Below are 13,856 nucleotides of genomic sequence, written 5' to 3'. Positions count from 1 at the left end.
TAAGAATGAGCTGTCACCAGGGAAGGTTCAATACCTGTGACACTGGAGGTTCATGCAGGTCCAGCTGAAGCCTCTGCACAACATCAGTGAAATCTTCAGCATGAAAACAAACCACATCTTTGGTTATACGAGGCTGGTCACTCCTAGGAAAAGATGAGAATTCCAGGAATTTTTAAAGAATTTGAGTTATAGAGAATTATAGCTCTTTCCAGCAGAAAGTTTCATTGAACCAACAACCTACTTCACTGCACACGAAGTCTCATCACTTCTCAATACACGTATTATTTTGAAAAGGAGGTATTATCCATAGATTTATCTTATTTTAATTTTACTTCTTTCTTGATGCATGCACAACAGAAGTGATGTTTTCGTGGACAAATACTACACTGCAAAGTCCGAGAACTACAAACTGCCACTATCAAAGTTCTCTGTATGTTCTAGAAACCACAAATTACCTCAATTCTTCCATTCTATAATTAGGAAGAATAATTCTGCATTAAAGGAAAAACAAAGTAACAAAGTAACTCTGAAGCCGAAGCAACGAGGAGCTGGATTTTATTCAAGGTCTGTGAATCAGAGTAAAGGAAGTTCTTTTAGCCATATGAAAATCTAATGATATTGCTAATGATGCTATCCAATTTCTACTGTAATTGCTAGAAATAACAATGATGCAAGTCTAGTTTTTGTGTGAGGTCAACAGCAACGTCCCAGGTACATGAAATGAGAAAGCACTGTAGCTGTGAAATTAATTACATTCGGTTCTTAGATTACTGTTACAGACGTTAGCGTTAATATAGCTATTCAGGAAAAGAACAATCACAGGTGATGGTCCAGGCATGGTATCCTAAGGCTTATTTTGTATGTCACTAAAATTTTCTGCAAACTGCTATTACAACTTCTCTACTGCCTCAGGAAGAGGGAAAAGCAACAGGGATATAGCTTGTGTTTTTCAAGCTCTAGACAGCATTTATCTCATTACAGGGCTTAAACTATTTCTTTGATTAGGCTTGTTTTCCAAGGAATTTTCCCTTTTTAAGAGAGGAAGCATTCAGAATTACCCCCTCCTAGCAGGACAGTTGCAGTTCAGCGGCACTTACCATTCCCCGAACTGCACAGCCTTCAGAACACCTACGGCAGCTGTGCTCTGCCAGTCAAACCCTTGACCCACATGATCAGCGTGAGCTCTTGTTCTGTCTTCAAACAGAACCTCACGGGGCTCACTGGTCCGAGGTAGGTACTGGAGATTCTTTATTTCGTTCATTGACCTACAACATGATAAGACAACATACTAAAAAATGTTTCAGACTACTCAAAAATAAATACTTGTATTAAAATAATCTTAAAGTCTTGTGTGCTGCAGGCTTCAAAATCGAAGACCAAAGCACTCTCCTCCAATTTCTTCTAGGTGTTTATTGACAGTAAAAGATCGAAACAAATGCAGCAAAGTACAATTCAGGTTATTCCACTAAAAAGGATATTAAATTCAATCTTAAGAAAGCATTGATCTAGGACATACCACTATGGAAAGTGGTGAAATAAAATAATCATCACAAATAACATACTTGTCTTATCCACTGAGTCAACTTGAAACAGAAATGAAAATTAAAAACTTATACCTGTGAATTAGCCTTCTGAAGAACTACTTACACAAAGTATTTACGTTTCGTTCTCAAATCTAATGCAGACATAACTGCAATGTTTTACCTTTAATACAGAAAGGAAAACAAAACATTACCGGCGCCGTTTGAATGGTGATTTTGGCATATCAGCTGTTGGGATCATCTGCTCTCCGGGTCTCACCCACATGATGGGACCATCATCACTTTGTGACCTGCACTGAAGTCTGAGACTAGAAAGAGTACCCCAGGGCAAAGTCATCTAAAAGAAAACAAAAACAAAACGACCCACAAAACACACACAATACAAAACACTGGGTGAGATGAAAAAATTAAAGGATGCCTTTGGTAAAACTGGTTCAAATTTGCTGTCAAATGAATTGCATGGAAACTAAAATAAGTTCAAGAGGTAAAATATATTCCAAGCTAACTTTATCAAGCTTAGTTTTTAGGGAAGTAGATGATTACGTAGTGTATATATATGATAAACTATATTTAATTTTGTAATTCTTTACACAATAGTAGCTACCTAATTCGGTACCTTTTGTTTGGACACAAGAAAGAATGTACTTTGTAGCCCAAATGATAAGCATATCAATACAGAAAATACGTTATGATTTCTAATTACTTGGAAATATATGCAACTTAGTAATTGTTTCAATATCTATAGCACTCTAAACAAAACACAAGTTACTGCTTACTCTGAGAAATGGAGATTCTTCTAACATATCTAGAAATTCTGGGAAGTAGTCCCCAACTTCTTCATCCACCGCTCCCACAAGACTGATCTGTCGCATCGGTCCTGCTCTGTAGGTGCCACAGCAGTACGTTCGATTGACCTGAGTGGCCAGAAGGGAAAAGACAATACCACCAGAGGTTTAGTTCTGTTACAAGAGATTAAAATTGATTAATATAATACACTAGGCCACAGCTGAGACGAATCTTGGACTCATCTACGTGACTCATCTACATTTATTTCATTAGAGATGCCTTTGGGAATATGCACGGAGACTGTTTAGAACAGATGCCCATAGGATCTCATCCCAAGAGAAAACTCCTGTCTGTATTACTGACAGGAAATACTTCTCAAGTTTGAATAACAGCAAGTTAGTATTTGACTAATTCAGGAACAGTTCAGCACTTCCAGGCTGACTTGAGAAATCCACCACGCAAAGTTTCATTGTGACTCAGCCTTTCACCAGCAAGCTTACGCTCTACTAAGTTGTGCAGCCGACTTGCTTCCAGATTTCGAACTGTATGCTATAGAAATATGTGCATTCTTCATGTCAGTCATGTCCTATAGGTCTTTTCCCTATGACTGTAGGTGCCCTTCATGCAGTGGTTCTGATAATATTGCTATACTGTGCACACTAAACTGGACAAAAATTGAGGAAATGAGAGGTCTAGCTAGAAATCCGGTGTTCATGCACAATTTTAGGATTACCATTTGCAATATAACCTGCTGTTACTGCTGTGGCCAGAAACACTTCCATCTCACAGCTTTTGGCCATCCTCTGGAGCACAGACTGTCCCACTTTCCCAGGTCATCTGGAAGCTTTTCTTGCCAATTTCCTGTTCCCGGAGGACAAGCACTGGCAAGGCTCCAGCGTTCCCTAATCTCATGCTATGGACTGCAGCTATAACATGCCATATGGCCACAGAGTAGGTTGTATGTAGATCCAGCAGCTATTCAATCTTAAAAGCTCAGAAATTCTGCCATAATTCGTCTGGTTTGTACACTCAGTTTCCATCACTCTTCAAAGCCTGTCGACATTCACCAAGTGCTTCCAGTGGTGAAAAACTACAGCCAGTCTCCATCGCTAAGCGGTGGGACAGGTACAAAGCACAGAGGGTTACTGGTAAATTCGCAATTTTATAGTCATGTTCAGAAAGTGTGATACATATATCTATAAATGGAGTTATAAAAGGTATGAAGCAGCTTGGGTTTACATTTTTTAGTTTTAAGTTTTGCAGTTCAGCTAACAAACCAGATGTAGTTAAACTACTCCATGAAGTTGTTAAAGGTAAATTAGGAGAGACTAATAAAGCAAGAGTTACAGTTACTGCTTCAATTTTATCCTCTAGCAGCAACCATAGATATTTAGCTTCTTAATTATAGGAGTTCAGCTCACTCCTATTTCCAGAGTCCTCCTTTCTTTAGCTTTGTATACATACAGTTAGCAGTTCTGCATTGATTGCACACACTTACATTTTAATTGAAAGCTACGTAGGAGCCAAAGATGACTTCACATATCGCCTTATTGCTCAGCCCTAAGCCAGTTGCTGCACGGCATCACCTCTACCTGCACGTGTGGAAGTTTACACCCTAAGTCACTCTCAGCAGTTCACTGCACAGCTCAAGCACTCTGCCTTCAAGCCCATCGAGACCAGCAGCAGCAGCTGAATGAGCACATACTAACTTTCTGCTTTTGGCCGTACAGATTTCATGAACCAGGCACTGTCTTCAGAGGCTGTTAATTCTTTTTGGCTCTTGCCCTAAGAGAAAGTTAAGTCTCCAAATCCTATTAGAACATTACTGGTAAAGGTTCGTATCGAACGTCAGTAAAGCGGAACGATTTCACCAGCTAGCCAGAATGCAATTCAGAGCTGTAGCAGGAAAACCACAGCATTAGTCTAGTTCTGTGCACCTACCGGAGAACTAAGGACTGAAATGCTCTGGTCCTTCAGCCAGTTCAGTTTAACTGCCTGGTACTATTAAAGGAAGTGGAGACAGACTAGTTCCAGATGAGATTTGTTCTATTGAAACCACCTGTTGAGATTCACTAGTGTTTCACAGGTGTTTGTCACGAGGTAAAATGAATTATAACACCATATGCAGTTTTTCTTTGCAATATTTTCAAAGGGAATGAAAAACTAGAAGCTCTAACTTTTTTTTTTTAATGCACTGGAATGCAATCAAAAAACACAAAAGAATTCAAGAGCTGTAAAGGAGACACTAGAAATACTTTAAGGAAATCTTGGATTTCAATGTTTTGCTAGTTTTTAATAGAACTTAAAGAAATATATACATTTGAGAATTAAAACCAGGACGTGTTTACACTGAAAATATGTACCAACTCACAGCAACGCCCAGCAGGCTGTAGTATTCATCTCAAGCACCTCAGTCACAGGGGAAGCAGTCTACTAGTTTAATATGCTGTAAAAGATTCCTTCACATACAGTTTGTCTCATCCTTAATTCCTCCAGAGCAGCACAAATACTTATATATCACTGGTTAGGTTTGTGGTCTCAAGAATATGGAGCGTGCCAAGACCTTGTGTGTAATAACAAGCATGTCCACGACCATCCTAAGAACAGGCATTTTACTCATGGGACACCAAACCACCCAACCATAAATGAAGGCCAAGTAACCTGCTTGCTGCACCTTCTTGCAGACTACTCTGGCCTTTCATTTGCCAAGCACTCTAGATGCACTCTTTTAACAGCTATATTCATTTCACAGCCATGTTCATGCATCCCTCTTTTCAGGGAAGAAAGATGAGACTATGAAATATCTGAAGTCACTTTGTCATATCCACTAGGACCTTTCTCAAAGTTTCTTATTTTTCTTTAAAGTTCAGTCCTTGTTTAGGAACTTAGCCTGGGCCACTCCAGTTTACACGGCTGTCAGAAGTTAGTAACTTATTACCACAGCACCTTCATTGCTATCATTTGTTCACTGTGCTGCTTTAAAACATTAGTGCATCACATGAGCACTAACTGCCACGATCTACAGATCAGATCACACACTATCTTTACTCTTGTAAAAGGACCATGGGGCTAGTAAGACCACTCAGCTGTCCTGTGCCCTTTCAAAATGCCAAACAGCTATCGCTGCCCTATGGATCCTCCTACTCCATACAGGATCACACGGAAAGTGAAGTTATAGGCATATTTAAAGTTAGATCTTTAGTGTTCATTGACACATTTTATAGCAGCTGAATGATGTGCCTATCAGTGTTTCCCACACTCGAGTGAGAACAGAAGTAGACAGCATCAGCGCGTCCTGTAGAAGTTACAGATCCGGTATTTGCACGTTCCTGAGGTAATTCAGCCCCCTGCCTCGTGAAGGGTTAAGCAAGCAGTATACCTGTCCAGGGCAAGAAGAGGACATACAGATGAGGCCTAAGCTTGAGATAAATTAGGTTAAGTCTCAGAAGTTTCTCTCTAGTTTCAAGAAAAGCATGAATCAGTTGACAGTGACAATATTTTAGTATGTCAAGTCAGCTACAAAACCAACCACGCAAACACTTTGCTACAAGGAAGAAAGCAAGAACATAAGGCGGCTTACTGTGTACAACAGAAGGAAGAAAGGAGGACGGTGTGACATGCCATTACAGCAAGGGTTATGTGTCTGACTAAAACCTGTCAGATAGTTCAGTAAGGCCAGCAGGCATTATTTATATGGCTTAAGTGATAAACCAAATTAAGCTTGCAGTACAGATGCACAATTTCTCTATTTCATACTCTGATAGCTTCTGTTAAAAAAAGAAATTGCCCTTCCAGAATTAGTGTCATTTTTCCAGAAGTAAGAAAAGTCCAGATGGGGCAGATAACCAAACTGTTATGTGGTTCATTAACCAAAGGTGTCAGGCATAGAGTAACCTTTTCTGATACTATGTTGCAGGAGTAGGAAAACTTATCCTATCATCAGCTGTTGGCTGCTTCTCCCACCTCCTTCCCAGAAGCAATAGCAGCTTATGCAAAACCTACTTCCCCCAACTCCTTCCTGGCCTGTTCCCAGAACCCCCACTCCTTTGTGGCAGTTTAACTGGTCTTTGGACCACACAGAGAACTGATCGGGCAGTTGATCAGCTTCTTCATGGAAAAAAAAAAAGCAGAAGTGTTTTTTCAAGCCTAGATATATTCCAATTCACTGAGTAGACTTAAAAGCAGTTGTACTGAAACAACTGGTGTGGAAAATAAGAGTTCATTCTAGCTGCACTGCTAAGAACTTCCAAATTGAAGTATGACCTTATGTGAAAGAAGCTTACAAATAACTGTTCAGTGATTTGAGTGCTGAAAGCTCTTAGTCCAAGTGAATACCTCCAAACTAAAGCTTAGCTTCAGCACTAAAGTATTAGAACAATTGAGCCAGAGCCAATACAAACAAAAATCCAGAGAACACTGAAGCTTAATTATTTTAATATACAGAAACCAAAGAGTTATACTACAAATACATATTGGAGTGCTTTTTATAAACATTCAGTTTACATTGTCCTCACTGCCCTGAGAACAAAGGCATTCATTTTGCAAGGGAGTTAATTATCACTAGATTTTTATGAAGTCTTACAGATTAAAGTCCTTATTTTGAATTGAAGACACTTCCTACTAAAATTCAGTTTGTCTGGAAAGGTACACAGAACAGCTGAGTGTTGTACAAGCCAAAGGTCACCTTAACTTTCAGTTAACTTGCAGTTTACAGATCAAAGTTTGATTTCTTGACACCAAGTCTCCAGGGCTCAAGACTACCTAATGCTCAAAATCCCCTTTCCACAGTATGGTTCAGTATTAGCAAACAACTTCATGCATACAGAAGGTTCAACCTAGAATGGAGGTGACTTTTAACTGAGTATCTGCAATTAAAAATGATATCAGTATGACAGCATACAATACTGTAACATGCTTAATCTGCAAACACATAACTATAAAGAGCTTTTGTGTTGTACAATTCCTCATACAGGAAGGTCCAAAAGTGAAACTTAGCCAGTCTGTTCATTCCTCAACAGTGCTGCCAAGGAATAACAGTAAAATAGCCAGACTTAATCCTCCCTGTGCTCTCTTAAGCCAGGCATTTTAGCCTTCTCTATTTAAAGATAAGCTAGCTTGCAAAACTTGAGTTTTAGCAGCATGCAGCCACCACAGCTGGATCCTGCATCAATTTTAAACTAGATACTTCAGCATCACCAATATTCTCCAAGTCCTGTTTCAGATGTCTTAAGAGTTGTGAAAACTATAGTTCTTTGTGTGCTCAGTGTGAACCACATTAACATACTTCCGCCAGAGAGGATTAACCAGGTCATGCTGAAGCTGGGTTTAGAGAGGTGTTTTAGTCCAACTGAACCTTATGTCATGACTCAATCAAGTTTAGACAGTACTTAAAATAGAATTAATTGAAATACCAGCACAGACTATAACCCAGTGAAGCCTCTTATTTATTGCCATACATTGCTCACGTGTATTTATAGTATGTTATTCATGTTCACAAGATTGAAACATTCACCAAGAAAAAGCGTTACTGTTAAATATGCAGTTGGCACTGTTTAGCCATTTCAGGGGGTCATCACAGGTACCCAAAGCAAGTTAGAATGTAACCATGATGTCAAAGAACAGAGTAACTGACCATGCAGTAACTTTTTGTAAAGTAGTAACTGTTCTCACAATGCAAATCTTTGCTTCTAAGCATTCGGTAAACTCTAGAGAGATCCGTTGCTAAAGAAGGTCTGTTCCAATAGCACTGAAGTGCACTCCACTACAGTGTTTCAGGTCTTTCCTTCCCACAGGTGAACCACCAGAAGTAGTTAAGGTCTAAAAGTGAGCAACAGTCTGAATCAGACTAGACTAAGCAGGAAGAGGTTTCATTCCATCTGAAACAAGCTTATCTAAACTGAAATGTTGCTGTAGGTTCATAGATACTTCTAAGCTTGATCACAAGAGTCAGATGCAAGGGTTTTTCATAAGGGAATCTTTAAATGAGCTTAGTTATTACTGTTGCAACCACTGAAGTTACATGGGAGATACAGTTTGAGAATTTAAGATACTTTAAGCCTGCTATGGAAATCAAGGTAGTATATAAAACGAAAACCTTTTTCAAAGGCAATTAAAAAGATAGTCTAACCACCTCTCTGAAGTGGGAATGTTTAAACACCCAGCATCAGCTACTGATAGAATTAAGACATTAAAAAAAAAAAACAAACACTTATTTGTTGTGAAGGATATAGTGAAACCTGAGAAGTAGTGTCATTGCAAAAAAAAAAACCCAAAACAAAACAACCTAGATCTATTGAATAGAAAAAGCCATGTTAGTATTTGCAACCTATACAATTCTTGATACAGACTTGCCTATTGTTTTGAACAGTGTCAGTGTTCTCCCAGGTTTAGAAGATCAGCTGAAAGTCTGCAAGGAGATCGGTGCAGATCTTTCTACAGGTCACAGTCAGCAGTGTCTGAAACACGATTCATCAACTACCAGTGGGCACAGAAGAGCTTTAAGCAGAAACAGGAATAAACAGCACAGTGGTAGTCCCAACATCATCTTTTTTCATCTGCTTAGGAAAAAAAAACGTGCCTCACCTATTTTAGTCCATCCCTGCTCTGGATTAATAAGATTAATCAAATCTAGGTGTTGTGCAACTTTTATGCCTTTAAACAGTTCTTACCTGAGAGTGAAAATTTGAAATTGTTGTTGTTTCAATGTCCTTCTTGCCCAAAATTTCCATTTTCACTGGAGTGTTTGGAAAGTTAAAAGCAAAGTAATCCAGAAAGTCTGGTAAATAAGCAGCTGCTCCATGTACTATGGCTAACGCATAGTAAGCTGCATTTTTATCATTTTCACTGAATGACAACGCAAGAAACTCTTCTGCAAACCTCTCCATCTCCACTGGAGACAAAAATGAGAGTTCATCCATGTAAGCATGAAGGACCAGAGCACCACCATTGGACTGATGTTCTTCATGAATGAAGTTACTAAATTTAGTGCCAGTTTTCAAGAAGCTGCTGCGAACAGAATGCTCCTGGTGTGTCACAAATGGTGTTTGTACTCCCTGGGGTATTCGATACTCCTGCATACCCAAATTCAGTCTGCAGAGCTGCTCATCCTTCAGATACCTGAAGGATTCCTTGTTCATTTCTAAGTTATCACACTGTCCTTGAGACAGAGTCTCTTTGTCAATGCGGGTGAGTCCAGCACACACTGTCTGCACTTCTTTGTTGTACATCTTCAGGCGTTTTCCCCTCATATCTTCCCGGTGTTTCTTTTTCTTTTTTTTCTTTATCTTCTTCAGAATAAGACTGTCAGCTCGCTGGGTTTTGCCATTTTCATCTGGAGTTTCTGGCGGCAACAATAAATAGAAGATTAGCGTTCTGCAGTTGCAGCATATTCACCCAAAAAGAATTAAGACCTCTCATTAGCTAAAGCTATCTATTCCCAGGAAGACTGACCAACAGTAATACCTTGAGTTTTGACTTACAAGACTTCATTACACAACAAAAAATGCAGTGCATCTAGTTATTACGCAAAGAAAGCCTTGAATTAAGGAAAACTTCCAAAACTCAAGCTTAATATTTTAGTAATATTTCAATTTTTAATAGATTTATTAGAATACCTTTAAAAGAAGTCCATATTTCAGAACATCTATAATTAAGTACATTAATAACTTATGACATTTAAGGCAGTGCCATGCAGGGGAAGAGGATAAACAAGTATGCGTAATATTTAGACGTTAAGACTTTCACTACAGAACACTTCCCTGATTGTGGGTGCAATACAGAAGCAAAACAGAGTACAACTGAAGAGGTACAAGCATTATTGACATTTAGAGGTAAAAATACTTAAAGCAGTTAGCTTTCTGGCCAAAAAAAAAAAAATAATCTTAAGACTGCTGATCTTTCATATTAAAGGACCCGAATCATCACATCCACACATTCAGCTATCTTTTCCTAGTCTTAGAGTTAACTATTCTGTTAATTCAGAACTAGAAATTAAGAGGTTGTTGTGGGGTTTTTTTAAAAGGTTAATCAACTTGTAAAAGGCTAAAGGCTGAGACAGTCTTAAGAAGTAGTTTTGTCAGGCAAAATGTAATAGTTTAATTGCTCTTAGGAATAAAAACTAATTCAAATAATATTTAGCAAGTGACGATGGTAGGTAGAAATCTTGATGGTACAGCTGTTAAAAAACTCAACTGCTAAGACAAGATTTTAATCTTCCTGAATGAAAGAACTATTTCATGCCAACAACGCACACAAACCTCTAAGAGCCATGTCAGCAGGACAGCTATGGGGATCAGAACAATCTGCTGCTGAAGGTAACATCTCACTAGAAGATGCAATAGCTGAGGTTTTCCAGTTTGCACTAACAAAATTTCCTTTCTTTGCCTGCAAAGCTATCAAATTTGTATTCCCTCTTTATTCTCTTGCAGTACTTAAAAGAATAAAACATGTCCTGGAACAACTGATCTGTGAGAAAAGGTGTAATGATAAATACATGCAACTTCAAGTTATTTAATCACAGTATTTAACTATTCCATTACTAGTTTGGTCCCGGAGCTCTTCAAGTAAAGGTGGTTGACCTTCACAACAGCCTGGTGTAATGAGCAGAATTACTCATGAAGCAAAGAAAGAGTTGATTGCTTAATACTAACTTCATACAATTGTCTTAGGACCTGAAATACAAGTTTCCACAGTACTGCTGCTAGCCTTTACAAACAGCAAGTGCCCTTGTTTTTATATTACAGCTAGGGAAACCAGGAAAAGAAAGGTGGTATCACTTGTTTTGGTAAGTCAACTGAAACAGTTCTTTGAATAAGCTTTTCTGGAAGTCTCAGAAGTTAAGCATGCATAAGCTTACTCAATCACTAAGCTCTCAAGTATAGATACTGCTTTACTAACTGCACTGAACATACTAATCACACAGAAGATCTTTGTTCCGGCAGGACCAGAGATTCCAAGCTGAAACTAAACAAGAATTTCATGCCACCACTGAGCTGCTGGGAATACTTCCTTGTAGATGTTTCTAAGTTATTTTTTTGTTGTTAAAGTTGTCTTATTTTAAGCATTTATAATTTTAGATATAGTTTTAAAACCTCACTAGTTTTAATTCAGAGTATCTTCCTGTTTGAAGACATTCCCTAGCAGCAGACATACACCTAGCACTCTTTGCATTTTGGAAGCTCCAGTGGACGCTGATCTATTTTCAGGACAAAAGCTCTCCTGACCCACTGAACACAGCAGAGTCCCGCTACTACAGTGAGAGTAACCTCTGTACTAAGTGAAGCTAGACAGTGACATTATGGCAATGCCTGATAATCTTGAAGGAAATACAGTTTTAATTATTCCTTTAAATAAATGGAAAGCTACTACAGTGAGAGTAACCTCTGTACTAAGTGAAGCTAGACAGTGACATTATGGCAATGCCTGATAATCTTGAAGGAAATACAGTTTTAATTATTCCTTTAAATAAATGGAAAGCCTCCAGTACCTCAAACACAAAGAAAGCTACAGCCAGTTCATCAAACTATGAGTTCCCAGGGTGAGGTAGAATAACAGCAGTCTAGAACTATTAGACATAACTGAACACACCACTATCACTATTAAACAGCAAAAACACTGGAGACATTCATTGTCACCTGTGGCCAAAGATAAGAATAGTACAGAGTCAAAGGAAGAGGCAGTTTAATTAGATTGTACATAGAAACTGCTAGTAAAAGATGGGGGAAAAAAAAAATCAAGCCCCATCCCAAACCTCACTACATACGCTGTCTAGGACAAGGAGTGAAAAGCTTCAGACTTCCAGTTAACAAACAGCTTTCCTTTGCAATCTGGAATTCAGATTAAACTTTAACAGTGTTTAAGCCTTCATTAAAAGAAAGCCTCATTTGATTACTGGGTTAGAACTGACATACAGTGACACTCCCAGCCTAAAGATGCACTACTTCTGGAGTTTATTCAACTTTTATCAACCTAAAGTTTGATATTTACAATCCAGTAGCTTTTACAGTCATCATTCAAACAACAGTGGTTTAGAAGCATTAAACAGTAGCAAAAAGTCTCTGCCCACGATAGTTTTGCCCATTCTTAAGACAGTACTATCTAGAGTTTACGCTATAGACCTAATTTTTGTAGGCACGTGCATCTTTGGCACAATACCTTCACATACACTCCTGAAGCATAATGCACAACGTAGCATCTTTATTACAGCAGCTTTTGCAATGGCTTTTTATCTATGTTGCTCTCACCAAGAGGCTTTTTACTATCACAGATTTGTGAGCAGAATCAAAACAGTCATTCTGTACTGTTAAAAGACACACACCCCCCTCCTGAAATCCAGAGACATTCTGGCCTTCCTGTTAGAGAAATCTCAGGGCATTTATTTAAAAAAAAAATAAACAACAACAACAAAACGACACAGCAGCTTCTGAGTTCTAGTACGTTAAGGCAGGCATGGGAGGAAGGAAGCTTCACCACCAAAGCCCCCGCGTTCCGAACAGCAGCGCCACAGCAGAGCAGCCCCGCACCGAGAGCCCGCAGCCCCGCTCCCGCACACACCCGGGCTCCGGCTCAGCCCCACGCTGGAAGAAGCGTCGTGCCCCGCGACGACAGCGGACATCGACAAGGGCTGCCGAGCCCGCGGCTGCTCGCCCTGCCCCGCGCACCTCCGTACGAGCACACACAGACGCGCTCGGGGCCCCGGGACCAGCGAGCATTCCCCGCCGCTCCCGCCTGCGCCCGGGCGAGGCCGGGCCCGCGGCCCCGACGCCCCGCTCCGCCGAGCCGGGCCGGCCGAGGGAGCGGCGTGCGAAGCCGCCGCCGAGAGACGCGGCGGGCGGGCTCCGCCGGGGACGATCCGCACCGGGCGGGCGGCCACCACGCGCCCAGGGCGGGCCCGGTGCCCCCCGCTCCTCACCTCGCTTGCTGGGCCGCCCGGCCGCCCCCTCCGCGGGGCTGCCCCGCCGCGCCTTCGGCGGCTGCCCGGCGGCCAGGCGGCCGGGCTCGGGGCCGGCGGCGGGGCGATGCCGGTGGTGGTGGTGGCGGCGCTCCTCCAGCGCGGCGGGCGGCGGCAGGCTGAGCGGCGAGAAGGTGAAGAGCCCGGCGGCGGCGGCGGCGGCGGGCAGGCCGGGCAGGGCGGCCGGGGGCAGCGGCTCCGCCGGGCCGGGCCCCGCCAGCAGCTGCTGGCTCAGCCGGGCCCGCTTGCCGCCCGCCGCCTCGCCGGGGGGGCCCCGCCGCCGCCGCCCGCTGCCGCGCGGCCGGCCGGGCCGGTCCCCCGAGGGGAGCGGGGGGCGGCTCCTCCGGGGCCCGGGACACGGCGCGCACCGCGGCGACCTGCGCAGGCCATTTCAGGGGCTCCCTCACACACATTTAAATGGCCCGAGCGCCAGGCGGCGCTGCGCAGGCGCCGCGCGCAGCCCCCTGGGAGCTGTAGTCCGCGGCGGCGCGCCGGGAAGTGTAGTCCGGCAGGGGCGCATGCGCGGGCCGCGGCGCGGGGTCGGTCACGTGATCGCGCGGTGCGCGGCGGGTCGCCGTGGT

The 13,856-nt window shown here is 41.9% G+C and overlaps 1 protein-coding gene across 3 annotated transcripts in view; it reads right to left on the bottom strand.

Moving 5' to 3' along the window:
- Positions 1-13,289, bottom strand: part of PHTF1 (putative homeodomain transcription factor 1) — a 32,107-nt gene extending 18,818 nt beyond the window's left edge. For 2 of the 3 annotated variants that reach the window (XR_011049793.1, XM_068419206.1), the window contains exons 1-5: positions 8,996-9,650; positions 2,318-2,455; positions 1,736-1,878; positions 1,098-1,265; positions 35-143 (exon numbers count right to left, since the gene is read on the bottom strand). Coding sequence is in view for 2 of the 3 variants with exons in the window: in XM_068419206.1 (XP_068275307.1) it covers positions 35-143; positions 1,098-1,265; positions 1,736-1,878; positions 2,318-2,455; positions 8,996-9,574 (1,137 nt within the window). In the remaining variant the exon portion in view is untranslated. Of the gene's footprint in view, positions 1-34; positions 144-1,097; positions 1,266-1,735; positions 1,879-2,317; positions 2,456-8,995; positions 9,667-13,236 lie in introns of those variants that run through there. The other variant, XM_068419207.1, reaches the window with a different exon arrangement.
- Positions 13,290-13,856: the final 567 nt, after the last annotated feature.

This window comes from Nyctibius grandis, chromosome 27, assembly GCF_013368605.1.
Source record: "Nyctibius grandis isolate bNycGra1 chromosome 27, bNycGra1.pri, whole genome shotgun sequence".
Taxonomy (NCBI): Eukaryota; Metazoa; Chordata; class Aves; order Nyctibiiformes; family Nyctibiidae; genus Nyctibius; species Nyctibius grandis.
Note: the sequence above shows the minus strand (reverse complement) of the source record. Positions and strands in the feature narration are given on the sequence as shown.